Source organism: Anabas testudineus, chromosome 7 (genome assembly GCF_900324465.2).
Source record: "Anabas testudineus chromosome 7, fAnaTes1.2, whole genome shotgun sequence".
Lineage (NCBI taxonomy): Eukaryota > Metazoa > Chordata > Actinopteri > Anabantiformes > Anabantidae > Anabas > Anabas testudineus.
Genome location: NC_046616.1, coordinates 18,705,026 through 18,732,914, shown reverse-complemented (window position 1 = coordinate 18,732,914; position 27,889 = coordinate 18,705,026). Strand labels below are relative to the sequence as shown.

Here is a 27,889-nt window from a genome sequence, read left to right as displayed (position 1 = left end):
GACACAGCAACAAATGGGTGGTGAATAAAAGACACAATTTCCCCTTCATTTGAACTGGCTTTGCCTTTTTTATTCCTTTCATTTCGAGGAGATGTGTTTAGAGCGTTCCTCAGGTTCAGCTACAGTGTTTTTTCACTTCCCACCTTTGTCCACTAGAGATCACTAAACAGCTGTGAATTGACTACAAGAAGCAACTGGAAAAGGTAACTTCACACAACTTCCTTTCAGGTTTCTGGATTCACTTATAGCAGCTTCACATGTTCAGTTAAACGTATTGTCTGTCGCCTCTGGTTAGTTACTAGATCACAATATTAGCTGTAGGCTCCTTCGTCAGTGTTTTTTATTTATTTTATTTAGTGTGCTTGTGCAAACTGAATTGAAGATGGCAGCTTTCATGGAGGATTTACACACTTTGGATGAGCAAAATGAATGTGTACTCATTATTATGTTTCTGTCGCCTCATTGCTCTCTTATTCTGTCTTATTTTACAGAGATGAGAGAACACTTTGGTACAAAATGGAAGAACTGGACAAGGTGAGCAGATCTGTGTGTGTTTAAATACATAATAATAAAGGGGAATACTGAAAAGCTCTGCCAGGTAGCATGAGGACAAAACCCCCCCCAAACAAACCTCACCTCTCCCCCTTGCAGTGTAGTGCAATGTGGGCGTGATTGACAAGATTGTGGGGGGGGAGGGGGGGTGACGCCTCTTCATCCCATTCGCTCTCCTCATTGGCTGGAAAGTGGAAGTCACCCTTGGGGCTCTCCCCTCTTCAGGAACTTTCGTAATATTTTAAAAATGCTGTATTATTAATAATGGAAAAAAATATTTTCTACTCATCCAGACTCATCCACACAAGACTCCCCTGCTAATGAAACCTTAAGAATACAAATAACCCACTCCTACGTGCACATGGCGACACATCTAGCAAATCTATTCTTAAACACACGTGGCCAATGATGTGAAGCATATTTAAAAACATTTATATTTTTGAGTTGAATTCTCACACTCTTTTCTATTTTCTATTCCTGTCATCCATTGAAAGGAAATCGCTGGGCCATCCCCCCGACGCGCGCCTGTGCCGTGGAGCTCCCCCTTGCTGCGTACATCGTGATCTAGTGGATGCAGAGTCTTGCGGAGAAACGCAGGGTCACCTTCTGTCATTGCAAGGGGAAATACTGAATTATTTTTGCAGCACAGGCGATTGGTGTAGTGGTCCACCTCAGCAGCGGCAGCATCTCTGGTAAGTCGGCGTGTGTGGATGTGTGTGTGTCTGCTCGGTGTTGATGCCTCATTGCAGCAGTGGGAACAGAAGCTCAGCATCGCTTTTAGCAAACGGCGACGCGGGGATAAAGGAATCTGACACCATTTCCCATGGTTTGGATAATGTCTCATCCCCTCTCCGCTGCGTAACCGACCAAGTACTGCAGATTCATTAGTAACACCGTAGATAGAGCAGCTTTTGAATTATGCATACGTCATTTTATATTGTGTACTGTTGTTTGCACACGCCGATGCTGAAGAGGACGATCATGCATGATCTTGGGTTACGTTGCTATCGCAGACTGTTTGCTTTGGCTTTGCACAGTCTCCCTTACTTCCTTTTACATTGTAGGACGATGCAAGGTGTTGTTTTTGTCATGCAGGGCTCTCACCTGCCCTGGCAGGATTAGCAAAATTGACCTCGGTGCACCAGCTGTACTGGTGATGCAAAGTGTTCATCTGCTTAAATCTGCTTTTCTCAGCACAGACACTGTCAGTACGTTATTCTACATCGCCAGTGCGCTGTAGGATGTGGAGCTAGTGGCCCAGGCTGTGTAGGGATTGCCATTTTATGTTCCTTTTCCGTGCGCCAAATGGGTAAACAAGAGTGGGAATTTGAGAAGCGTCGACCAAAGACGTAGCTGTTGTTTATCTACATCTACATGATGCATTCTTACGGGATAAAACCGGCGGAGAGGAGTCAGGAATCGCCCTGCTCTGTATGTGAGGATTTCTTGGTGAAATGGACGCGAATACTAATGAGAGCGCTCCGCTCCGGTGTTATGTAATTGGTTGTCACAGCGCAGCGAGACGCGTCATTGTGTTGTTTCTTTTTTTTTTTTTCTGCCTGACAAACCAGCAGCGCCACAGGAGGAGGAGGAGGAGGAGGAGGAGCGTCCTGTTTTCTACATGGGATTAGGTGCATGTGGTCCTTTTAATCATTCATCAAATCTGCTCCCGAGCTGAAATGCATCCAGGCTTAGAGCTGACCAAGTATCTCATAATCACATTTGCGCGTTTAGCGGCAGAAAAGCTGGGATGATGATGATGATGATGATGATGATGATGCTGTGTCAGGTGCTGGTTAGCGGTAGATCTCAAAGCCCGCGGCTCCCACCTTCTACTGAAACGTCCTCTCGTGTCTAAAGGCATAACGCATTCTCCCCATGGAGGACGCATGAAGGGCTGTAACGTGTCTCCACATCAAACCCCGGAACTTTTTCCCTCACGCGGTGGTGACGCTGCAAACGACAGGCAGGTCCGCCTCGGTTTGTTTTGGAGCTGTCCGTGGTGCTGAAGCCTCCGTTTGCTGGAGTGCGTGTCTGTCAGCAGCCAAGGTGCCCCAAGAGAGGCCGACACGAGGCAGCAGAGGAGAGCTGGTCATACTGTCAGGGGGGGTAATTCAATTGTGTCGAATTCAAGAGTGCCTGCTATTTATTAGCAGCCTCCTAAATGTGAAGCCAAGTTGGAAGAGCCTCACCAGGAACTGCCCAATATTTTGGCAAAGGGAGAGTAGTGTAAGGTTTTTTATTATAATCCTTTCTTCACAAAACGTATAATAAATCTTCAAATAATCTCTATATATCTTCATATTTCCTCCAAGTGGGGAAACCCACATGCCACAGCTTATTTAAGCCTAAATCTGGAAGTACTGAGATCACCTTAATATCAAACATCAATAGTTTTTTTTGTCTGTGGCACCAAGCTGACATTGGGCAGATTTATAATCTTGTTTACTCCTTCTTTGATAAGAGAGTTCCAATCGTTCCACAGTTGTACCTCTTTCTGTGTACAGTGTGCTTGTCCCTGCAGTATCCGCGTGCCTCCGTCGTCGAGAGAGTTTTTCTTTCAGACAGATTAGAAATTCAAGAAATAGAACAAATGTAGAGGCTTCCACAGAGCTCACTGCATGTTACTGCTCACGCTTTGTGGCAGGTATAAAAATGCCGTGCGGGCCCAGCTGACTCTGATTTTGGATCGAGATGAGAATAGGAAACCATATAAGTGACTTTAAAACAGGAGAGCGGTCTCTCCCAGGAAGCCACGCGCCCACCCACAGGGCATTAGGGGTCACTGAGTGGGTCGATGAGGGTGACGTTATTATTTGCCAGGTCATCAAAGTCACCAGATCTTAACTGAGCTGAACGACTATAGTCGTTTTTTAGACATTATCACTATCGTCAAATCACATTATGAGAGAATATCCTTCAGCAGAATCCCTCCACTGGAGTCCACAGACGTGGAGAATCTGTGCCACTCTGCACAGAACCTGCTCTGGTGGCTCATGCTGGCCCAACAGCTCATCAAGAAGACTGTCCTCCCTCTGTGTTTGGACTTTTACTTTTTGTATTTCTCTGCTTTTTCAAATTTTGCTTTGGCAGCCTCTGAGGAGCTGGGGAGGTTTAAAAAGCCAGAATTGAATTATGGTGTGCTCTCGTGCAGCCACTGCCTCTATCTGTGGTTATCTTCACAGAACAGTTGTGACATGTGAATGTTTATGTAGGGCCTTAGTAAAAGTGAAAGTGTATTTGTTTCAAGCAACGTTTTTTAGTGGTTTTTAATCCACCTTCTCTTCAGTTTGGTTTCTTTTTGCCTTGTGTCCAAAATAACTGACAGAGGATTAATAGGAGCGTGGGATTTGTGGGAAGCATTACAGTTCAAGCTGTTGTCACTTGGTCGCTTGTTCTTATTTGTAATGTGAGAAATCTAAAGTATAAGTGATAGATGAAAATCTAAATATTAAGTGCATCAAACTCTGATTTGAGCATCCAATCTAATTTACTTATTATTAACTGTGGCTGTGGTTTAAAATAAGCTTTGGTTAGAACTGATTCTCTCCATATATCTCCAGATGAGATATATGGAGATGCTTGCTAACGTGTGTGTGTTGCAACGTGCGAAATAATGAGGCTGTTTTCCTTTTTCAAAACCCTCCCTAGTGTGGCTGCAGATGAAAGGGTTAAAGGCTGTTGTTCCTTTGTTAACATGGGACAGAGTGGTGTCTGAAGAGGTGTGAAAAAAAGACGCAATGTAAGAAGGGAGAATCTGAAGGGCAGTCGGAGTGCCTCGTTTCTCTCAGTGCAGAGGAAACACACACGCGGAGGGGAAGACTCTTTACTTGGTTGAAGATTTTTCACATTGGAGTTGATTAAAAACATCCACGGCGCCTTTCATACCACTGAAAGAATCTTTATTTTGTTGTTCTGTGAATCTGCTTCCCACACTATTTTAAATTAAACCCAGGGAGATTCACAATTCTGCTATTCGTATTCTTTTTATGAAATGTTTATGGAATAATCATTTTACCAGATGCATTAACGAGTGTCTTTCTACTCACACGTGTTTCACTTCGTAGAGCAGCATGATGGAGGATTACGTTCGCCGGTGCCGTTTATGCAGTTTCACTGCAACATGTCAGGGTTTGCAGACCCTGAATCATCATGTAGCTGCGTCTCGACCTCAGTCAGAGCATTGAGCTTTTGGGCAATTTAAAATGGAGTCCCATTCTGCCAGCTGAGAGTAGTCATCACGCACTGGAGTTCGGACCAATACTGGTGGGAATCCTTAAACATAACAATCAACGGGTTTTGTTTATACATTAATTGTGCACCAGTGATTGTACCTGCAGTTTCAGGTCGCCGCTTTGAACACTAGAGGGTGTGTTCCCCATGGACATATTCCATGCGTGTGTGGAGAGACACCGTCTGTTGTAGTTTCTAGTAAAGCTCCACATCTGCAACTAACCATTATTTTCAATTTGTGTCATTTAGACTGACGACAGTTTTACAGATTACAGAGTGACGTGTTCAAGGGAGTTTCACCTGACCAGCAGTCTACAACTCATAAATATCCATTTATTACTATTCAAGATGCAGAAAGGTAAACAAATAATCGCATTTGCAAAGGTAGAATCACACATTTGTTTTGTTTTTTTATATGATTACAGTCACAGATGAAAAACACCAATAGCATAAAACGATCATGACTCAGCATGTTAACGTGACTTTGTGCCAGACTCACTTGGATGTGGCAGCAGCCATATAGTCGTCAGATGGTGCCCACATCTCAACATGCTTCATATCGTGGGTGGGCTACTTTGTCGTGATTCTGCCTCTCGAGCCAGCCGTCCTTTATCTTAACTGATTACCCTGTGCATTGGGTGCAGGAGCACGTGAGAGAATGGCTGCACCCGGATGCAGTCACGCTACATAAATGACTAAAGCACAAGCTTATTCATATACAAATGACACTTCTGAAGGCAGATTAGGCTGAACTGAACTCACGTGACCTCGTCAACGCTCCACGCCGAATGTCTAAGTACAAAAGACGAGACAAAATGGCCGTATGATGATATGAGTGTGACGCTGATGCTAGAGCAGCAACTAATGATACATTTCTTTATTATGCCCGTCACATTTTCCCAGAGCCCAAACTGACATCTTCATACTTGTGGTTTCTTTCCAGCAGTCTTGGATCCAAAAATATTCCATTTACAGGGATAGAAAACAAACAGGCATGTTTGCTTGATGATTAACAATGATTCAGGTTTGTCTCAATTTAATCTAGCTATTTTATATGTAGAGCATGAAGGCTCAGTCCATGTGTTATCAAACTGCCGAGTGTGAGATTGAGTTAAGATCTCCTTTCTTTTTATGTTTATATTATGTAAATTAAGCACAGAAAACCTCCAGCCAGGAATGAAAATGCAGAAAAGGAGCACTGTGATCCTTTCAATTCATGTGAACATACTGCTAAGCATATCTGAAACAATCATAGTATCAAGGTGTTAATGGTGCTGTTGTTTTTATTTTATACAGTGGCAAGAAAAAGTATGTGAATTGCAAGTTCATGGTTTTCTGCATTAATTTGTGATAAAATGTGATCTGATCTTTATCTAAGTCAAGAGTATCAACAAATATAATGTGCCTAAAATAATAACACAAAAATAATTTGGATCTATTATGTCTTTATTGAGAACAACCATAAAAACCTCATAGTGCTAGTGAAAAAAGTATGTGAACCCTTGGAAATAATAACTGATTGAGGTCTGGGCTCTGACTTGGCCCCTTCAAAAGGCACATTTTGATTTCTGAAGCCATTCTGTTGTGTGTTTTGGGTCATTGTCCTGTTACGTCACCAAACTTCTACAGAGTTTCAGCTGATGTACAGACATTCTCACATTATCCTGAATGTTTATACACTTGGGAATTCATCTTCCCCCCAATCCCTGCAAGCTGGCCAGGGCCTGATGCAGCAAAGCAGGTCCAAATCATGATGTTTCCTCCACCATACTGTACAGTTGGGATGATGTTTTCATGATGTTATGCAGTGACCTTTTCACACCAGATGTAGTGCTGTGTGTTTTGTGCAAATAGTTCAGATCTTAGTTTCATCAGTCCACAAAACATTTTGTGGACGTGAAGTGTCAGTACTGTTGACTCAGATGAAGATCAGATCACATTTTATGACAAATTAATGCAAGAAAACCATGAAATTCCAAAGGATTCACATCGTTTTTGTTGCCACTCTATACTATTAGATACATCTCATATACCTTCCAGCTATGTGGCTCTTTAAAGTTTTGTTTTGTAGTGTGGGAGAACAGTACAGCATGTGTTGGACTTTTTGTTTTGTGTGGGCTGCATACTGTTAAAATGTGGTACGTGTTAGCGACAGATGAAAGATTCCACCTTTTTAATATCATACAGTATATGCACAGTGCTGGATGTGTGCATTATCTCTTGCCGCAGGCAGTTTCCTGGCTTCTTACATCAGTGTAATACATTGTCTACTGCCACACATTCACACCAGAAATGCGACTTTTGAATGTGAATTGACTATATAGCTCATTTTGTTAGTAATTGTGCTTATATTCATTTTGCACAGCAGCTGGTGTATTAGTAAAACTGCTATAAAGAAACTGAAGCAGCTGTTATAATTAAATATTCCAGTTTTAACAGTTTCAAAGTTGAATGATCTATTCTTGATTGGGACTATTGAAAATGAAATTTGACTAATCTCTTTGTATCTTTGTTTCTCTGAAGATAAAGAAGTTATTTGACACTTTGAGCTGATTACAATTTATAGCAATTTAGCAACGCTTTGTTCTAATTTTTACTTGACCCTAAAAGGACTGATCAGTACATCTGATGTTTTTCTTTCTACAGGTGATCTCCTGCAGGGGACCAACAGCTCTCTCTCAGGTTTATGGAAACCTGACCTCCCACTGGTGGAGAAGGTGAGTTGTCCCTGTCCTCCAAAATATCGATGTTTCTGTTTTCTTTGTTGTGTCTGGCATTGCACAGGTTTGTCTGGTTGGAGCACAGACCCAATACACTTATTAAGGGCCTTTTGTAATGTTTAATGCTAAACACACAACTTACAGTAGACACACTCAAAATGAATGAATAAATAAAAAATAATAGTTAGATCAATTAGATCTAAGCTGATCTGACTGTTAGGATTGACAAAGATCTTTGGAATATAGTTATCAGATCTTTGTCAATAGTTTTAATATTTCATAAGGGTGTCCCAGTTTGAGCTAAGTGGAGATGGGGCCCAACGTGTTGCACATTTGTGGCTTTCATATTGGATTGATCTTAATGAGAACTACAGAACATGCATAAGCATGTACTGCACAACTAACATAATATACTGTGAGGGATTACAGTGCTGCTATGAGGCTGCATTTCAGCTTTCTAGCTTCTCCGGTAGATCGTATCCGCAGATCTGTAGTCTCTCAGGTGGCGATATCATTTGGACTCTCTTATATAGTTATATATTTTTTGCTTTTAGAGGAGATTATCTCAGAATTGACTTTCATTATCTCCCTAAAAGTAGCTTTAGCTGTCTCACAGGGAGGGAACGATGACACTGGTGGTTATTGATTTCCGTGTTTGATGTCTTTGTTTGTGTGCATTATGATAGAAGCACGCTGCAGCGGGGCGTGTGAGCAGCTTGATGAGCACAGACTGTTTGGTGTTTGTATATGCAAGAAGGCTCATCAGAACATGATGGTCCAGTTTAGTCACGTTACTCCGGGGATCCTTACAGTTTGGACTAGAAGAGGAAGCTGGGTCAGGCAAATATAGCCTGAGAGTGTTTACTGACAAATAGGAACTTAGGAGCCCACAAGGAAGCACAGCTACAAAGAAAAAATACCATCATCACTAGGTGCAGTATCTATTAGTCTTGTCCAGACTCTAATTTGTGACCTACTTTCTGTCCATTTAGATCTTTAGAAAACCACTAAACTTATCATAACATGAAATATGTGACTGGGGGACAAACCAGACCATCACACGGTTTCACTTCACAATCAGAAAACATGACACCTGTTGTTTTTTCAGTGCGACTTGATTGGATGTTGATCCTGCAGTAACATTTAATATCAAAAATACTGAAAAGTAAAACTAATCCTTATTATTTAGTTCATTTATTGAACTGAGCCGCACTCTGCCGCGTGGCCTAAAAAAGAAAATTAGAAAGTGGGATGGTGTTAATATCTTAAAGGCAGATTTGGAGTTAATCACTGCTTATTCCCGGTGCCTGCTGAGGAGGTCGCCTAAGCTTTCTTTGCTTATCTTCCGGCTAGTTAGCCAATACTTCCATTGAAACATTTACACTCGCTGATTAGCTTATTGATTTGCTTTCCGTCTTTATTTAACAACTACCAGTACTAGTTTGGCTCAGGCTTATCAGTCCCTCACTCTGCAGGCCAAATTGGCACTTTCACTTGTCAAGACTGCTTTAAATAAATACTACTTGTGCCAATTCGAGCGGACGTAAATTTAATGTTTTTATAATGAGCTTTTGCTGGCTGTATTGTTACTGGATAAAATCTGATCAGGCGTTGGCTTTCAGGTCTTGCATGTTTGCTGTAAATTGACTCGCATTGCAAACGTAGTCCTGGTCCAGCTTTTTGCAGCACAGATGTGATTTGAGTCTTCTGCTCAGTCATTCGGTACACAGTTGGCCTTATGACTATTCAGTTTGTGGATCTCTAAGCTGACTTAGTGTGTGTGTGTGTTAGCTGGAATTTGGAGCTTGTGGATGCCAGGTTATGTGCCGTACTGTCTTTGTTGGCCCTGTGGCTTTTCTACTAAAACCACCATGAGGTTTTCATTGGAGGATTTTGTAACAGTTATGTTTCCTTTAAGATGGATTGTAATTATGGCTTCTCTGACTTTTTTCCTTTGTCATCAAATTGCCCAATGCTGAAAAAAACAAATGACAGACAGTACAAGTGTCAGTGGTACTTATCGTCAGCATTAGTTTGAAAATGTCAGCCTGCTTACACACCAAACGAAAATACAGTAATTAATACAGCATTTTAACTCCCTTCATTATAGTGAGGATGTTAGCATGTTGCCATTATCATGTAGCTCAAACAACCGCTGCACCAAAGTACAACAACACAGAGCTGCTTTTATATCTTTTCAAAATGCAGAATAATTATGCAGATAATTATGAAAGACTTCTCATTTTACCATGCAGTCCCTCCTCTCTTCCCCCTCGTGCACCAACAAAAGTTCTGCAATGGATAAGGGTAGAAACATTTAAAAAACATAATAATATAAATAAAAATATCATCTAATTTAGTTTTAAATATTGAGATACATTGTATATGTTTTTAGTTAAAACAGCGAGTTGCACCATTGACCATCACCTTCCGCTCTTTCCACACACACATGTTTTTGATGCCCATCAGTATTCAGTGCAGCATCGGGCAGCTAGACAATAAGACAGCAGAAAGCTGGTGTGTTTGAAGAGCACATTCTCAGACTCGTTCATTTACTGCCTCCCTTCCTCTGCGCCCACCGTCTGCCTGGACATCAGGAAAAACTGGACTGGAACCTCCGTCCTCTACGCTCCATCTCACAGCCACTTCTGCATGTCTGCAGTTCATTCCTTCATCACCACCCATCACAATATCCCTGTCTCCCCCTTTCCTCTGCTCTGCTGTGCATCTCTGCCGCTACTCTCTCTCTCTCTCTCTCTCTGCCCTCCCCCAGCCATTTTCTCCCTGTCTTCATCACACTGTCACTAGGAGGCTTGTGGCAAGAGGTTTGATCGTTACATAACCACTGCAGCAGCGCTCGGGACACTGTTAAATCACAACTTGGTGTGTGTGTGTGTACATTTAGATGCTGCCTATTGTGAAATTTATATTTCCACTTAACAACCAAGTTCAGGGGTTTATATAGAAAGGGTTTCTTTCAGTAGTTTCTTTCCGTCTCTCTCTTTGTGTCTGTGTCCATCTGTTTGTATCCAGCTGTCCAGGATCTCTCACGGTTTATCTCTTCTTGATGGAGGATTTTTCACAAAGAGGATAGTACTTTGTGAAGATATGCTGGCACGGGTGTTTGGGCAGGATGCATGTACATAAGCAGACAGAGAAAATGTCTCATTTCTCCTGTGCACTGGAAATGCTTCAAGTTATGTCTGCACAGCCCAGTTTTTACTAATGCTGTGCACAAGTGTCAAGCCTTTCCAGCCACTCATGTCACTGTTGAATAACATACTCAGCGAAAAAGTGTTTGCTGTGCTGAACTTAAAGAGTTTACAGTAAAGAACAGCAACTGTAAACCTTTCCTGTGTTAGGTAAGTTAGGTTGGATAGAAGTGACATAACAGAGAGGATGTGCAGAGGAGGTGAAGTGTGAAATCACACAGGAGTAAAGTAGCCCAAATTTAAAAGGTAAGCCTTATTTTAGTTCAGTTTCATATTTTAGCTTGAGCTATATTGTATTGACAGTGAAGTGATTAGGATGCATTCATGCCCACACAGTACTTTTCCCATTCACAGAAAGGCAGCAGGCAAAGAGTTTAAACTAAAAAGAGATCAAGTTCACTTTATTTTTCAGTCTGTTGTGGTAGCATGCATTTGTAGTCTCTATGTGTTCTTAGTGTTCTCTGTGCCGTTGTCCATCTGATTTATTATTCATTGTGTCAGGATTTTGTTTTTGTTTGTCTTTTCCGGGGGTATAAGAATAAGAATCATAATAAACTTGAGAATGATATATCAAACCATCACGCCAATTAAAGTAGAGAGAAAAAAAAGCATGAAATTAAGATAAAAAAAGACCAATCCATCAAGCACTTGAAACGTGGGCAGTAAAATCTTCATTAAATGAATTCTAAAATGAACTTTTAATCAGTGAAAGAAAGCTAAAGCAGGACTAGAGAGCTCTTGCCTATTTTCATTTAGTTGAGAGCTTGGCAGCTGCATGAAGGTGACAGTTTGTTTTGTTGGTTTAACCTTGAACACAATGAATTCAAGAAGGGACGTGACCTTGTACAACTGTCAGGATGCCCCTTTTTCATTTTGTTATATATTAGTCTGTATAAAACCAGATTGTGGAGAGCGACGCTGTGCACACACTCTTTTATAGGTTGTCATATGAGAGGCAGCTGATGATGTGTCAGCATCTACTCTGCTCCCTCCCTACCAGCTCCATATGACCTGTTGATGACCACGATCCCCGACCTCCCCGTGGTGTCAGGGGGGGGGAAAGAAAGAACATTTTCCTACAGAAAATCAATGGAGCATAACATTAATGCTGCTGTTATTTAGTTAAATCGTAGTGCTAATAAATTGTTGGTTGGTCTGTTGTGCTGGGACTGTTGAGCAGTGCCGCACCTGCTGACTCACACAGTCACACAAAATAGATATTGATTAAAAACGGGCTATGGGGAGGGACCCCACACACATGAAGAATAAACAGTGATGCAGAAACTTGATTCTTGTGCAGCAACCCAGGGCATCTCTGGGGGCCTTGATGATCAGATAGCTGAGTCATCCTGCGCTTGTCTGCTTCAAATCATGACCCACGGAGTTAGCCTGCACAGGCAAAGGCCCCGATCGACTGGGCTGCTACATTGTAATATCTAGCAGCTGCAATCAAACAGACGGAGGAAATATTCCCTCGCCAAATAGAGGCATTACAGATCTGAATGAAATCTGTGTTTGGGCAATAGCTGTGCTGATGTTGGTGAGACGCAGTTATTTGGAGAATGCCCGATGATTGTGGTTGACAGATTGAATGTGACATATTGATGCTGTAGGTGATAAGAGACAGGTGTGCCGTGACCTCGGTGGGATTAGGAAGTCTCGCCCTCATCAATTTGTGTGTGACAGTTTATCGCTCAGTGACATTTTGCATTTATACATTCTGCTTTTTCTACTCAGAGACTCTGTTCACCACTGCAATATTCTCCAGACAGCAGTGTTGGTGGGTTTTCTTAAGTAGACGCTGCTGAAGACATTGAGGTTTAGATCAAAAGATCGATATGAGACCAAAGTTCAGCTTGCTTTCTCCTGGTTAGATTTCTTAAACAGCATAGAACGGAGCACCTTTTGTATCAGAACGCCAAGGTTTTAAGAGAGCAGAAGTATTGGAACGGATTTAAGTAGATCCAACTTGTTTGTAATAACTGCATCAAGCCAATGAGTCTGTTACAGTTACAGCTGGTTTCCTCTTTTCATATATTTTACTGCAGCCTCCTCCAGGTATTGTTTGTTTTCGGGGGTTTCTTCTCTTCAGTTTCACCTTCAGCTGGTGCAAAACATTTTTTGAGTTGGGTTAAGGTTTGGTGATCGACTTGACCAGTCAAAAACCCCCTCAGATGAAGTCTGTGTTGAGTTGGTTGAGCTCTAGTTTGATTCTGAACATTGTCTTGCTGCAGGATGAATGTTCCACCCAATTAGTTTAGATATACTTCTCTGTAATTTAGCAGACAAAGTGTGTTTGTACTCTCCTGGATTCATTCTGCTGATACTGATAATGATTAGTGAGCCTGGCTATGTTGTTATGATTACCAAACAAACTGCCTTACAGCTGCTACCATGGTTGTAGTATGACTCTTAATCAAGTTTACTCTAAAAATAGACAATTTCATGAACATGCAAGAACCACTCAGGTAGCACATGCCTCTTCTAGACTTTACTGGAGCTGTCTATTAACAGATAGAGACCAATAGAGGTTCAGCTGGTGGTGAGCTGATGTAGGGGAGAGAAAAGATGAGAGGTTGTTTTTCTTTTTCCAAATTCTATTGCAGACTTCCCATCTGGACCAACATGTCACTTCAGATTTGACTGTCCCATGTGAATACATTTCATGCCCAGGCGAACAGTGAAGAGGGCTCACGGGCATGACATTACACATTCAGCTGATAAATGCACGACCACCATCACCTTCCTTTCTATCTCTATGGCTCCATTTAAATTAAGTTTCTCTGCTATAAAATATATATTATATATAATATAAAACTTCTTTCTTTTGTCGACTTCCACTCTAATGACCAGGTTGGCTACGTGCGCTTTCCACAGAGACTTCCCACAAGTCCACCGTGAGATGGGCAGCTGGCGTTGCATCATGGAGCCGGCCTTCTTGCTCTTGTCTCAAACATCAGTCACATGTCCGGCTTCATGACGTCCTTGACTGTTGTGGTTTGTGTTAAGTCTGTACAAGGCAGCTCCGTCTCCTGGCAACGTCCAACCAGCGTGCTTATATCGCGCTATGCCGTGAGATGAATCACATCTCTGTCCTGATGTGTTCAGCTGGACCTTTGGCTCTTTCTGTTCCACTCGGGAACCGTCCAGCTGTCTGACCGACTCCACGTTACATCCCGAGCTTGCTGCATCTTCTCCCAGCCTTCTCCTGTGCAGCTTGTCCCTTCCTCCATCTCTATCACAATCTTGCCTCCTCTTCTCCAACCTGCCACTGTTGTCTTTCCCTGTCACTCTCTCCTTGCTACAGTATGTTTCAGTGAAAGACCTCCCTGTGGCTCCCTGCTTGTGCGTCTTCTTTTACTCAGTCAGTAGAAGAGGATGGCATGCTGGGCTTTATCAGACAGAACGAAGAGACAGCCAGAAGGCGTCGTAAACTAACTGAAGATCAAAACACCCGCACAGGGAGAGTTTCTACTCATTAAATTTGAAAAGTCGTATTAAATACAAGTGCAGTCATAGCTGTTTTTTACTACCATACATTACCAGAGACGAGAACAAAACTCACTACAGTATACAAGGCTTTGGTCAGCAGCTTTGTCTTTAAATTGCTATTGTCTGATCAGTGAGCTTGGTAATGTGCTGGAGTAAAGGTAGTTCATCTCTCTGAAATCGTCTTACTGTAATAAGCTTACAGGTTTGTTGTGGTTCCCATTCAGTGCTTTAAAAGCTTTGTCAACACTAGACCATCTGACTTTGTTAGGGCTGCGTTCATTAGGCACCCGCAGTATTTCGTTGCATCGTGTTGCTGTGAGCTCAGTGCCTCGCAAGCCAGCAGTGCATGTGTAGTCTTTATAAAACATAACGATAAAACAAGCTCTAATGCACCAACGTGGTCTCTTGCAGCTGAACTATACCGTCCATACATAACTTCATAATTACAGTTTCACGCTGGTCTTCCTACTTGTTGTCTCTCTGCCGCCCTCATCCTATCTGCTCCTGTGCTCTTCTTCCCGGCCAGCACCCTCCCCCTTTAAAGCTACTCAAGTGGCACACTGCAGGATTATCCCTCAGCTTCTGAGACATGCTAGTTTGGTCAGACTTATCGTCCTCACTGGGTTCACTTTGGCCACAGAGGTCAAGGCTGCAAAAATAAAAATTGCAGTTGCGTTCATTTGTCATTAAAAGTACCAACTATAGCGGACGTATTTGGATTACAGGATCAAACATCAAGGAGTGGGTTTTGAAGGGGTTTCACATTTCTGAGATAGTTTTTTTCTTTTCATTTACAATGATGGAGACATTGATGGTAAGTGAACGCGCTGCAGAATGTTTAGTTATTCACTAGTGTGCAAAACTTTGAATTGGTGCATTTTGACAGCGTCTGATAACAAAACAGTCTGAGCAACCACAATAGACCTCTGAAAGACCTTCATTTACAGCAGCAAGTGTTTTTAGTTAATGATGGGGCTGTTTAAAACTGAAGGATACACTCACGTTTAGTCTTTTTTTCATTATAAACAGGCCTGTTTTCTTATTCTTATTGACTCTGGTAAACATGGAGCAGTGCTAGGTACAGTCTTCACTGTAGACTTCCATCACCAGTTAATACACTGGGGAATGTGAGGTGTGTTCACAGTCGCTGAAGTGGATTGACCTCAATAACTGCAGAATAAGCCCCTCTCCTGGATGCTTACCATTCCCACCCCCCACTGTTATCTATCACATAGGACACACAACACTTTCCCACAGTGTGCACTAACTGTGACTTTCTTTTGGATGTATTCTCTTTCTACTGCGCTACCAAACCAACCAAAGCTTGTGACACTTCTGTTCACACAGTTCTTAGAAATAAACAAGTCTGGCTAATCAATTCAAGAGAAATGTTTGGTGCACTATCTGGGAATGATTTGGTTTATCCAAACGCTTTCTAGATATCATCAGATGCTGGTTTAAGTGTGTCCGTTTTGGCTAAATGTTTTGTTATGTGCTGGGATTCTGACATCGTGTGGGAGCTTAAATGACTTTGATGTCACCAGGTGTTGCAGACACAGGCCAAGAAACTTATTGGACGGCTGAGCTGATGAGCAGGTAGCTGGACCAATGTTGGTTTGTTGCTGGGATTAAGAAATGCTACTTTAGGGGAGCTTAACCTTTCAGTTGCACCGGATTTTCTTGCAACACATACATTAGTTGAGGATTTGTTATAAAAAGTTTTTTTGTATTGGAGTATTGTTGTGAATAGTAACAGCTCACACAGTTGGCATTTGTGTCAAACACTGTACAGCTCACATGGAGGAGTAGACCACAAAGAGAACATTGCGTATTTATTCTGAAAGTCTTAGAGACGTCTTTTCAGAGAAAATGAAGAATTTTGAGAAAAATACTTTGCTGCTGACCCCAGTGCAACTGAGAGGCTCAAGCAGGTTCTTAGTCAGACGTCGACAGTAAAATAGATAAATGATGAAATATTTCTTTGGTATTTTGTGTAGCGCAGCACAGAGTGCCGTCCTGAAATAGCCACTGACTGTTACGAGCCACGCAGACTGGTGAAGTGGCTGGTGGCAGTAACCACCACCAATAAGCCTTTGATAAAATACATCTCTGCAGAATCTGTCAGCTCTATGCAGAAACCGTGGCTGAATTGCATTTAAATTGCTTGTTGTGCAGTTGAAACCAGAACCAGTCCCACTGGATACAAATGTTCCACAGATAACAGTTTGATAAGTATGAAAAAACAGAACGTTGTTGCAGAAGCTGCTACTAAAAAAATACTTTCATGAGATGACCTTGTAGTTTCACGACTCCTCTTTTTCTCACAAAGACAAATACATTGTTTATGTCGCAGGAAAGTGAGGTCAGGCCAGTTCAAATGGAGCCTAACGCTGGATGCAAGACAGGTAATGACTCATTCTGGGGACGAAGGATGTTGCTGGAATTAAGTTGAAGGATGAAGCATGGAGGTCGCTGGTAATATTTGAACAAAATGCTGCCTGTGATGCAGCACACTCCAGAGTGCCAACTCAGCTTATAATCTCAAATGGCCCCGAGTCATCCTTCATCTGCACTGCCCTGTACCAACGCTTCATTTAGACTTTGCATACTAAGAATCAATCAGTCACACTGTGCCCTTCATAGCATGTTGCAAAAGTCTTTATCATTTTAATTAAAATCTCTAATAAATGTTCATTTAGCACCGTGTGCACAAGTAGATAATAACCATAATCAACTGGATTTAATTATAAAGACCAAGTAACCATGTCACAGCAGGAATATTATCAACAAAGTCGCATTTTTATTAGTCACATACATGGTCACACACATTGCACGGTCATATTGGTTGTTGCAATGCAATGAAGAGCTCCGTGTGAAAGGAAGGACATTAGTCATGTGCGCAGGAATCCAACAAAATGGATTAGGAGTTCAATACCAATATAGCATCTAGCAGTCTCTTCTGTTTTAACCTAGGTGGTTAGAAATCGACCACATGTCAAACAAATAAATATAAATCACCTTAAATGCTGGAGGAAATCCAGCAAGAATTGTATTCTGTGAGCTTTTCAAAGTAATAGGCTAAACCACCCCATTAGAGGATCTATAGGTGTATAAATAAGCATGCTGATCTTGTTTCATTGTGTGTGCTTATGTGTGTCTGTGACATTTCTGGGCTGCGGACTTTGTGATGTGTAGAATGCGTGTTGCTGAGCAATCTTTCAGATGTAACGCGTCAAAGTGAGGATTTGCGCTGCAGAAGGATTCGGGGTCAGAGCGGTGTGATTCTCCATTTTTCTGTGGCGTCTTTTTTTAGGACACGCTGGGGTCATGGCGTTGTATGCGTGGCGGAGGAAACTATATATATCTCCTTATTCTAAACGTTTCAAATAGAAGCCGTTACCCTGAACGTTTGCTCTAGTTGGCAGGGAAAATTGTCATGTTGGTGTTCATCACTGTCACGCAGAGGCCCGCTCCGTGTCTGCTCACACACACACATGCACTGTTTTCTTTCTGGATTTGTGTAATGTTACTGTCTCACGTTGTTGTTGTTCTGTTTGTGTCCTTCAGTGCATGAGGAACCCAGCTCTGCTGCAGAGGACAGGTTTAGTCATTAGAGTGCTTTGCCACATCCAGGAAAATGTCTGGCTCCTACGATGAAAGTGTTGGTGCTGACGACACCATGGACAGCTTCTGGGAGGTAAAGACACACCACCATGTCCATTCCAGTTTCCACCTGAAACACATACCAATGGTTTCTCCTCGTCTTATATTGATACAAGAGTGGATTTAATATTCTCGTGAAATAAAGTTCTTGAAATAATCTAGAATATAAAACATAATAATATATAATATAATATATATAATAATAATATCATACCGGTTGGACAGATTCTGAAAAGGAAAATGTGTTTAGAAATAAAAAAGAAACTAATTTAAAGAGCAAGGACAGTCAACAACAGTTCAACGTTCCTTAATGGTACAGTCCATGATATCACATGTGATGATAATTGTAAACAAATCCACAGCCCCCTTCAGGCAGGGTTGCAAATCAACATGCCCCCAAAAATTCATGAACACACGTTGCTATAGCAACATCAGCCAAGAGCCAATCCAATTACACGATCGCATGAGATGCCATTATCAAACCAAACCACGTAACACAATGCCATTCAGAGTAAGGAAATGTACGCGTAAACAGGTGAGCAGCCAGAGTTTGGCATACCTGCAGCTGTTACCGTCACACAGCTAATCAGAGACACACCATCAGACTACAGCTGCTGTAGACAGCGCCACAAAAACAGAGCACAACGAGCAGGTTAGTTGAATGTCCATGGTAAGCAGAGTAACTGTTTCTGACCTGTGCAGCAGACACAGAGCTCTTTGCTCTTGCTGTGTATTTCATGGTTGCACTGAAAACACCTCTGCCACGTTTCTCATTCTCTCTGTTGCTACCTGTGCTCATGTGCTGGTTAGCTATAACCGCCCAGCTGACTCGTGTTGCTTTTTCACCATGTACATGATAAAATTGTGATAAAGCCTATTGTGCCCAGAAATCAAATAACAGGTCTAAGGATTAGAATGATTAAAAAAAATAGAGATACTCATAATTAGTCAGTCAGTTACTCCGGATTAGAGTATGAGCTACAACATGAAATTAATTGGACTGTGACTCCAGGTATTAGTAGTTAGACATATTTACAGTTACAATTACAAGTTTTTTTCATATTTTGTACCAATCCAGGTCCTTTTCGTTGAATTAGCTGAACTAAGTTCATAGTAAGAAAACAAGCTTAGGCAGGGAAATTAAGTCAGTGGACCTCATTTAATTACAATCACTTTTTTTTAGGAGAATGTTCTGTTGTTTGTGTGCATTGTAAATCATGTTCGCTGCAGACTGACTTATTACAGACAACAAACATCATACAAACACCATCCATCTTCACTTGTGCTGATATACATGCGTGTGCGAGCGTTAAACTCACCCAGTTCGCGTTAATGAATTCCCTCAGCACAGAGACTTCTTTGTATCGTGGCTCTTATGCACAGAGACACACACAAAGAGCCTCAGTCATCGGTTGCTCTGAGGCGGCCTTTCACCACATGCACCTGCCTATAGCGTCTGTATACTAGCAACACAGCTCAGACCTCCTCAGCTTTTGGTAAAATGCACGAAACATGCTTCGTTCTCAGTTATGTTTGATACAACTAAGCTGAGAAGCACAACACAGCTGGACATAACCTTGACACATTCGCCACAGTGTTGAAGTATGGTGCACAACACAAGAGCTCAGGTGTGTTTTCATATGAAGAAACAGTCCACCAGTGTGTTGTTGTTGGTGGTGGTGTGACTTGGCAGTCTGTCACAAAGGCCACAACTCATACCGTCACACACCTGTCTCACTGCCTCCTGCAGCTCTCTCATCTCAACCAGTAACCAGAAATGCATGCTCATGTCAGAGCCAATCACAGTGCAGCTCTGCATCCAGCAAACACATCTGATTTGTTCTCCGTGAGCTGCGCCTGAATGGTGATGTATATGACTGCGTGTATATATTTATATATATATATATATATATATATATATATATATATATATATACACGCACACACACGCACTCTGTAGTTTGTATATATTCTTGTCTGCCTCACCGTCTATCCCTGAGAATCTATCTGCCTGCATTACACCACTCAAGGGGATTAAAGCAGTCACAGTTAGTGCACACACACAAATAGATATACATAGTCACACACAGACACAAACACAGGCCCATGTTATTGCATAACTACACATGCACAGGCACGAGCAACCCCCCCGCCCCACTACCCTCTCTTCATCATGCACCATGAGCTCACGCCTCCTGCAGGCACTAAAGAGGCGGAGCCACACAGCCTGGCATGGCTTTTTTTTTTTTTTAAGGATGTCTTCTTTAAGGAGGTCTAAAAGGAAAGGTTGTAAATATACATTTAACAGAGAAAGGAGGCAGCTATGTTTGAAGGAGCATGGTAAAAAATATATAACGTTGATATCAACATTTTATAAGATATTTCAGAGATACTGCAACAAATTAAATGATAGTAAGTAAATTATAACTAAAACATGCAAAAACTAAACACGTGTATTTTTTGTTTGTGATATGCCGTCCCACGTGCTAATCTATCTGTTTCTCTTTGTTCTCAGGTGGGGAACTACAAACGTGCTGTCAAGAGATTTGATGACGGCCATCGGCTCTGCAATGACCTTATGAGCTGCCTGCAGGAGCGGGCCAAGATAGAAAAAAGCTACGGTGATCAGCTAACTGCCTGGTCCAAGAGATGGAGACAGCTCATTGAAAAAGGTCAGTTATCAGAAAAGAGTCAATAAAATAAACGTCTCTGCAAATCAATGTCTTATACACTGTCTTTCAATTTGTCAAAGCTCAGTTTACACAGTTCAAGCTTTGCTTTCTGACTAAGCACTGACTGAGTATAAACACAGCAATATTGCCCCTAATGTTTTTTTTTAAATGAATCATTTTCCGGACTCCCAGGCCCACAGTACGGTTCTGTCGAGAGAGCCTGGTTGGCTGTGATGACCGAGGCAGAGAAGGTGAGTGAGCTGCACCAAGATGTGAAGAACAACCTGATGAACGACGACGTCGAGAAAGTGAAGAACTGGCAGAAGGAAGCGTATCACAAGCAAATGATCGGAGGCTTTAAAGAGGCCAAAGAGGCAGAGGAAGGCTTCAAGAAGGCTCAGAAACCATGGGCCAAAAAGCTCAAGGAGGTGAGGGTCATGGAGTCAAATTCAGTCAGACTTGAAGTAGCTTGAAGACACTAGCTGGTTCAGTCTTTTAACTTAAATAGCAAATATATATGGACCCTTATGCACCTTTGGTCAAATCAGGTTGTACATGTTTTTGAGAATATGAAATTCTGTGTGTTTGGACATACAGATGGAGACGGCTAAGAAGGCGTACCACATGGCTTGCAAGGAGGAGAAGCTGGCTGCAGCCCGAGAGGCCAACGGCAAGACCGAAGCGTCTGTCACACCAGACCAGCAGAAGAAACTCCACGAGAAGGTGGACAAATGCAAACAGGATGTGCAGAAGGTGAGAGGAAGACTGCAAACCAAGGAAAGAAGAAACCAATAGCCTACATACAAAACATTCAATTCAATTCAATTTTATTTGTATTGTGCCAAATCACAACAAAAGTCATATTAAGACACTTTGCAGTGTTATATATAACTGTATACAGAATGATATAGAAAACCAAACAGCCCCACTCCAGCAGCACTAGGCGAACCAGGCTCAGGGTGGGCGGCCATCTGCCTCGACCGGTTGGGGTGAGGGGAAAGCAGAGAGGGAATAGAACAGCAGGCAACAAAAAACAATAACAACAAGCTGCAAAAACACAGTGCAGGTCGGTAGGAGCTGTAACTGCACTCTGGAGATATACCGAGGATACCTGCAGAGGACTACAGAGAGAGGGAGACAGAGAGGAGGAAACACAGCTACAGGGGAGAGAGAGAACACAAAGTTAATGACATGCAACGGTAGCATTTGAATGAATAGACGAGAGGAGAGGCAGTGAAGGGTGCTCCCCCAGCAGACTAATGTATAGCAGCGTAATTACGAGATGGTTCAGAGTCACCTGATCCATCTCTAACTATAAGCTTTATCAAAAAGGAAAGTTTTAAGCCTAGTCTTAAATTTAGAGAGGGTGTCTGCCTCCCGAATCTGAACCGCGAGCTGGGAACGTGTTGTTCTAGTTGTGGTTGTACACACACAGTGAGTGTTTCATCTTGGTTTATCTTGCTGATCCCTTCAGAGATGAGTTGCAGTGCAAACCCGAAAGGTCTGGGCATATGTGTTTAGGATCAGTTTGCTGATCCGTGTCAAGTTACAAATGAACAAGCCAGATATTAAAACAAGACAAATAATAATTAAATCACTGGTTCTCTGTGGCTAGTTGATTTGCCTCTGCCTTGTTCTGTCTTTTGTCTCAGGCTAAAGAAAAGTATGAGAAGTCTCTGGAGGAGCTGAACAAATGCACCCCACAGTACATGGAGAGCATGGAGCAGGTGTTTGACCAGTGCCAGCAGCATGAAGTCAAGAGGCTGACCTTCCTCAAGGAGGCCTTGCTGGACATTAAACGGCATCTTAACCTCACCGAGAACCAAAGGTTTGTCAAGCTGAAGGAGCATGTTTTCTTTATGTCCCACAGAGCTGCTGTTTCAGGATCACTAACTGTGTTTTCAGCAGTTTCAGTTCATTGAAATATCTTTATAAAGTACCGTCTTGCTGCAGTATGGTTAATGACTTCCTGGAGCATGTTTGCATAGCTTTTAATCAGAAGTAATCACATTGCAGATGGACTGAAAATAGACGATAGTTTGATTTGTTGTGTCACGTTCAGTGCAGGTCTCTGCAGTTCGATTAATCTCTACACACTTACCAACCAGCCGTGCATTTTTCATTAGCGCTCAGACTTGCAGCACTAATTAATTGATGAATCAGTCAGTGACGTTTCTGCCAAACTGAATTTTGTTCAGAGTCAACACTCATATATTCAACATATATTCTTGATTATATTTTAACCTGCAGGTTACAAAAATTAAAACGTTTATATTAGAACTACCAACTAAACATAAAATTAAACTTGCTGGTTTTGATTCAAGGCCAAACAAATTGTACTTGCTTTTTTCTGAATGTAATATTTTTCTTCCTGCATTGATATGAACCTGATGGAACTCTACACATATTTATTTGTCCTGTATTTTTAGGTATTTTATTAAACCACAAGGTGAATATGGTTTTTTTTATTCATTCAACATTGCAGGGACTTAGAAAAACTATAGCAACATAACCTTTTCCAGAATCCAGGATTATATGGGGCATGTACTTCAGCTGTTGACGGCTTCAGCTGGAGCAGAAAACTCAAAAAGACATTTGAGTCCTGTCTCGACCCAGTGGATCTGTCTCAACCCAGAATTTTAACTACACTGTAGGTTCTGGTGCCAAATTGGCAGCACCCCCAGGTCCCTTCTGGCACTTTCATTGTCACTGTTTGTCCCACTTTTCCTTTCCTCAGCTATGGCACAATATACAGAGAACTGGAGCGCACGATCCTAGCTGCAAACACACAAGAGGACCTCAAGTGGTTCAGCAACAACCATGGACCGGGGATGCATATGAACTGGCCTGCATTTGAGGTACAACATCAAACCTTTATAAAAAAATATTTACAATTATTAAATTATTGTAATTTTTTTATTTTATTCACATTTTTTATTCTGCTTTTATTTATTTTTTTCTTTCATTTTCCTAATCAGGAATATAACCCAGAGCAGGCCAGTGCTCCTCCAAAGAAGAAGAAACCAGATGGAGCCCCACCCACTCCGAGCACTGACCATGTGGCTCCACCTGGTGACCGTAGTAGGTTAGTTCAGGGAATCACTTTGAATCACATCAATCACATCTCATCATGCCTTTTTTTTTTTTCTAAACAAACACCACAAACCTGTTGGTTTCTCAATACTTATCTATGCCTTATGGGCCACTTGACATCAGATCTTACTCTGCCTTTTTCCTGTTCCTCAGCGTGAGCAGCTATGATAAGAACCAAGCTTACTCGACTGAGTGGTCTGATGATGAGCAGCCTGCTGCGTACTCCGGCAACGAAAATGGTGGGAACGGGAACTCATTCGAAGATGATTCCAGCACTGGGAAGGGGGTCCGCGTGCGTGCTCTCTATGACTATGAAGGCCAGGAACAGGATGAGCTCTCCTTCAAAGCAGGTAATTGGAAGAGTCCAGATGACACAGGAGATGATGATGTTCTCCTACATCACAGGGAGTAAGCACACGTGTGTTCATCGATCTGTTAATTAATCCACTGGGATGTTGTTAGCAGGGGTTTTGGGACAAGATGACAAGCTGTAGCATGACACAGGTGGTTTGAAATTACCAATATTCTGTCTTGATTTGTATTGTGGAGCTGCCTTCCTCCATAGATGATAGCAGTGATTAGTCGACAATAGCTACATAGAAAACAAATTACAGCCACTTGCCACCAATTAACACAAGCTCTTTGGGGGGGTTCTTCTAGAGTGCTTTAGAGTCCCACACAGTGACATGAATAGCAATTTAAAGACAGACAAGCTTTAAATAAGTAGTGAGGAAGCTCCAGCTGTACAGTGCGTCTTGTTTCCTCATAGCGTATACCGTAGACATGCTATTTTTATCCACGCAGTTTCAGGTAAGGTGTAATCTCAGGTTATCAGGTGGTAAATCCCTGGAGGCAAGACTAATTTACTTCACCTCGACTGGGGTTTGAACTGTTCCCTGACAGCAGAAATAACATACGGTCTAGTACGATAGTATAGTAAAAGGAATGGTTCATTTTTTAGAAATACACCAATTCGTATTTGTGTGCTTTGCCCTACTGTAGATGGAAAGATCAATTTACCAGCAGGTGGTTAGCTGGCTTAGCACAGAGACTCCAAACTGAGACAAACACTAATCTGATTTGGTCCAAAGGCAACAAAATCTACCTGTCAGCCCCCTTAAAGCTCATTAATGAACTCTTTTTTAATCCATGTTATAAATGTAAAAATGACAGGCTTGTGATGGTTACTTCCCTGACTGTTTCCTGACAGGTCAGAACATGGTAACTAGTGAGCGTTATAGGTGCTTATCTCTGATTTACATGAGTACACAAAAATGTCGTCATTATACATTGATTGTATTTGGCACAGACCAGCATGTTGATTAAGGAGTGGGGTCTCCTTCACAGGTGATGAACTGACCAAGACTGAAGATGAAGATGAGCAAGGCTGGTGTAGAGGTCGTTTGGACAACGGCCGAGAGGGACTGTACCCGGCCAATTACGTTGAGCCAATCTAGTCACATTACTGGACAAGGACATGCCATTGGAGGCAGCGTGAACTGTCCCATCCAATTGCACCGCACATAGCCAGAGACTTAAGAGCAACACATCCCTTGCCCAACAGATGCGCCAAGCAGTCTTGCCTAAATAAAAACTTAGTAACCTAAAAGGCGATATATCGATATAATCTATTTTATCCAGCATTTGGGGGTGGGTGGACTTACACATTTAAAAACAGGAGCAGCAATTATTCCAGTATATACACAGTCAACTATAACGTCGAGTGCAGGAACACATTGCTTCTCTGTGTAGCTGTATTTAACATATGATGCAGCTTATTTAAACTTGCAGTATACTGCAGTCTGTTCTGTTGAAAATGGGAAGATAATATAATCAGTTATACCCATTGGACAAAGGTGAGCTTCTCTAACCTGCATTGTGTATATACAGTGTGATGCCATTTTTGTGTAGCATTTTTAATGCTGTGTGTGGTTAGTCGTCATTCTTTCATTGGGAATGCTGTGTAGCGTTACACAGAATTCGCAGAAATAACACAAACAGTATCCTCCTTTTCTTTTCTTTTCTTTTCTTTCTTTTTTTAATTTTTTTTTTCGTGTGTGTGTGTGTGATTTTGGTCCAGCCCCTTCTCTATTGTGTGCAGTGCTATGTGTTTATAACTGTTTCTAAACTTGCATAGCAGCATGCGCTATGCAACAACTTGCATTCCCTGAATCCCGCAGCCTTGCGTGGGCTACAACTTGATGCAAAACTTCGACCACAAATGCAGAGTTCACATTTGAGCATCACGTGCTTCTGGACATGCACATGCTTCTGTTTTCATGAGGAGAAGCCTGTTGACGAACTGACTTTATGTGTGTTTGATTTTGTTTGTTTATTTGTTTTTTTCTTTCTTAGCATCACAAATCCTTTGACAATATCATCTTCATGAATCTTTCATGGAAAGAATACACCGTTTCTGCAGCTTTCATTCTTGGTTCAGTAATTCAGGTCACATTTTTATCCACTACTGCTAACAAGAAACATGAGTGACACATTCCCTCAGTCAGACCAAGTCATCTTCTTGAGATTGCTGCCACTGCAGTATAAAATGAGGGGTTTTGAACAATGCCTGCACTGGGCACCTTTCTTCCAGCGAAGGGAGCCAATGGCGGCATGTCAATGAGTCACTGTGCTACAGACTGTAGTCTGAAGATGGAAGCCTCTCCAACAGGACATGAATGTAGTAGTATTTGGGCTTGAATGAGGGCATGTTGTCTAAACATGGTACTCTCTAGTCATTTAAAGCCCTAAAAAAACTTAGCAAAAAGTACCAGTTACAGTTTATGGCCCGTTTACCTGCTGAGCCAAAGAATGATCCAATACCATCAACGATCTGTTTTATCTCCATGCAATAACTTCACATATCACATGTGAAACAGCTTCAGTGAAGATCAACTTGTAGCTGTCTCCCTGTCCACAAAAACGTCAACTGTCTACAAAACACTGTGCAATGCCACAGGGGAAACATCTGTCACTAGCACGTTAAGATGATTCTCGCACACTACATTACATGGTTATTTTTGAAATCTTATAGAAATTAACAGCAGGTACTGCGTGTATCAGATGTTGATTAGTGAGTTATCTTGCTCCAGGTTGCACTTACATTTCTGATTAGACAGGACTGAGGCTTTTTATAACTTTGTTGTCCTAAAGGTTTTTCAATTTCACCAGACAGACAACAGTCAGATGTGTTTAGCTCTGTGTCTGGAACAGGATTTGACAGGTTTGGGTCTCACACATGAGGAGAAACACATCACCAGCTCACAAGTTGTGTCTTAGGGTAAAGCTGTCCAGCATAGCAAAAAGAACTCCTATCATCAGACTGTCCCAAGATGCGTGTATGCACACTCACACACACACACACACACACACACATATATATATATATATATATAAACATAAACACACATGCATTAAACACCTAATATACACAGCACACACAGGTTCAGACATTACCAGGTTACTATTTTGGGGAAAACATCGGGAAAACATCATCCAGTGTGTATGAGTTGTGTAAATGTAAAAGAAAAAAATGTAAAAAAAAAAAAAAAAAATGCAAGTGATTGACTATTAAGACAAAATGTAGTGTTATACATGTAAATGTGTTTCATTAAAATAACACCAATGGAAAACATATTAAGTAATAGGTACCATATTGTATGAATTTCATTGCAATGGAATTGTCAGTGTACCATAAAAGCGTGATGTTATCCCACGCTGTCAGATTTGTATATGATGATGTAATTTAAAGATTATATTCTATTGTAACTGTACAACTGTGTTGAGTTGAAAATGAGACCTAACCATGTTGAGGCAGTAAAAAGGTGTAAATGTAAATGCTTTTTTATGTTGATGATCTCTTCCTTATGCACACAGGGGACAGCAGCTCACGTTGTGGAAACCCTATACTAGCAGTATAGAAGATGTATGTTCATAGTTAGTGATGTACTTTTATCTCCTAACTGGTGTAGTGCCTGTTCATCTTGATGTAACAAGACGTTAATTTAAATATGCATAAAGATGATTATGATCACAGATAATAATGACGATAGTGATGAAAAACCTGAATCAAATTTGTTGTGATGGTGTCAATATTGCAATTCTGGTTTGAAAGGGAAACAAGTTTGTTGGAAAAAAAAAAAAGAAAGTTAGTGTCTGTGTGTTTCTTATGCATGGACGGCAAATGTGACTTGTGATTACAAGCGACAAGACAAGTAACTGTTTGTGATTTTAACGATAAAACACTTGGTAG

At 41.6% G+C, this 27,889-nt stretch overlaps 1 protein-coding gene across 4 annotated transcripts; it reads left to right on the top strand.

The window, feature by feature from the left end:
* Positions 1 to 1,108: 1,108 nt before the first annotated feature.
* LOC113166878 (protein kinase C and casein kinase substrate in neurons protein 1) lies at positions 1,109 to 26,927 on the top strand. 4 transcript variants are annotated; one of them, XM_026367065.1, is made up of 11 exons: positions 1,109 to 1,244; positions 7,432 to 7,502; positions 17,777 to 17,906; positions 20,388 to 20,544; positions 20,737 to 20,972; positions 21,142 to 21,297; positions 22,197 to 22,372; positions 23,282 to 23,402; positions 23,523 to 23,629; positions 23,791 to 23,987; positions 24,985 to 26,927. In XM_026367065.1, the coding sequence occupies exons 3-11, from the start codon at positions 17,847 to 17,849 to the stop codon at positions 25,092 to 25,094; spliced, it is 1,320 nt and encodes a 439-aa protein (XP_026222850.1). In that variant the 5' UTR covers positions 1,109 to 1,244; positions 7,432 to 7,502; positions 17,777 to 17,846; the 3' UTR covers positions 25,095 to 26,927. The 4 variants fall into 4 exon arrangements, with proteins under 4 accessions (XP_026222850.1, XP_026222855.1, XP_026222851.1 ...); XM_026367066.1 differs by lacking the exon at positions 1,109 to 1,244 and adding an exon at positions 1,267 to 1,422 and having other exon boundaries at positions 24,985 to 25,094; XM_026367070.1 differs by lacking the exon at positions 17,777 to 17,906 and having other exon boundaries at positions 1,184 to 1,244.
* The last annotated feature ends 962 nt before the right edge of the window (positions 26,928 to 27,889 follow it).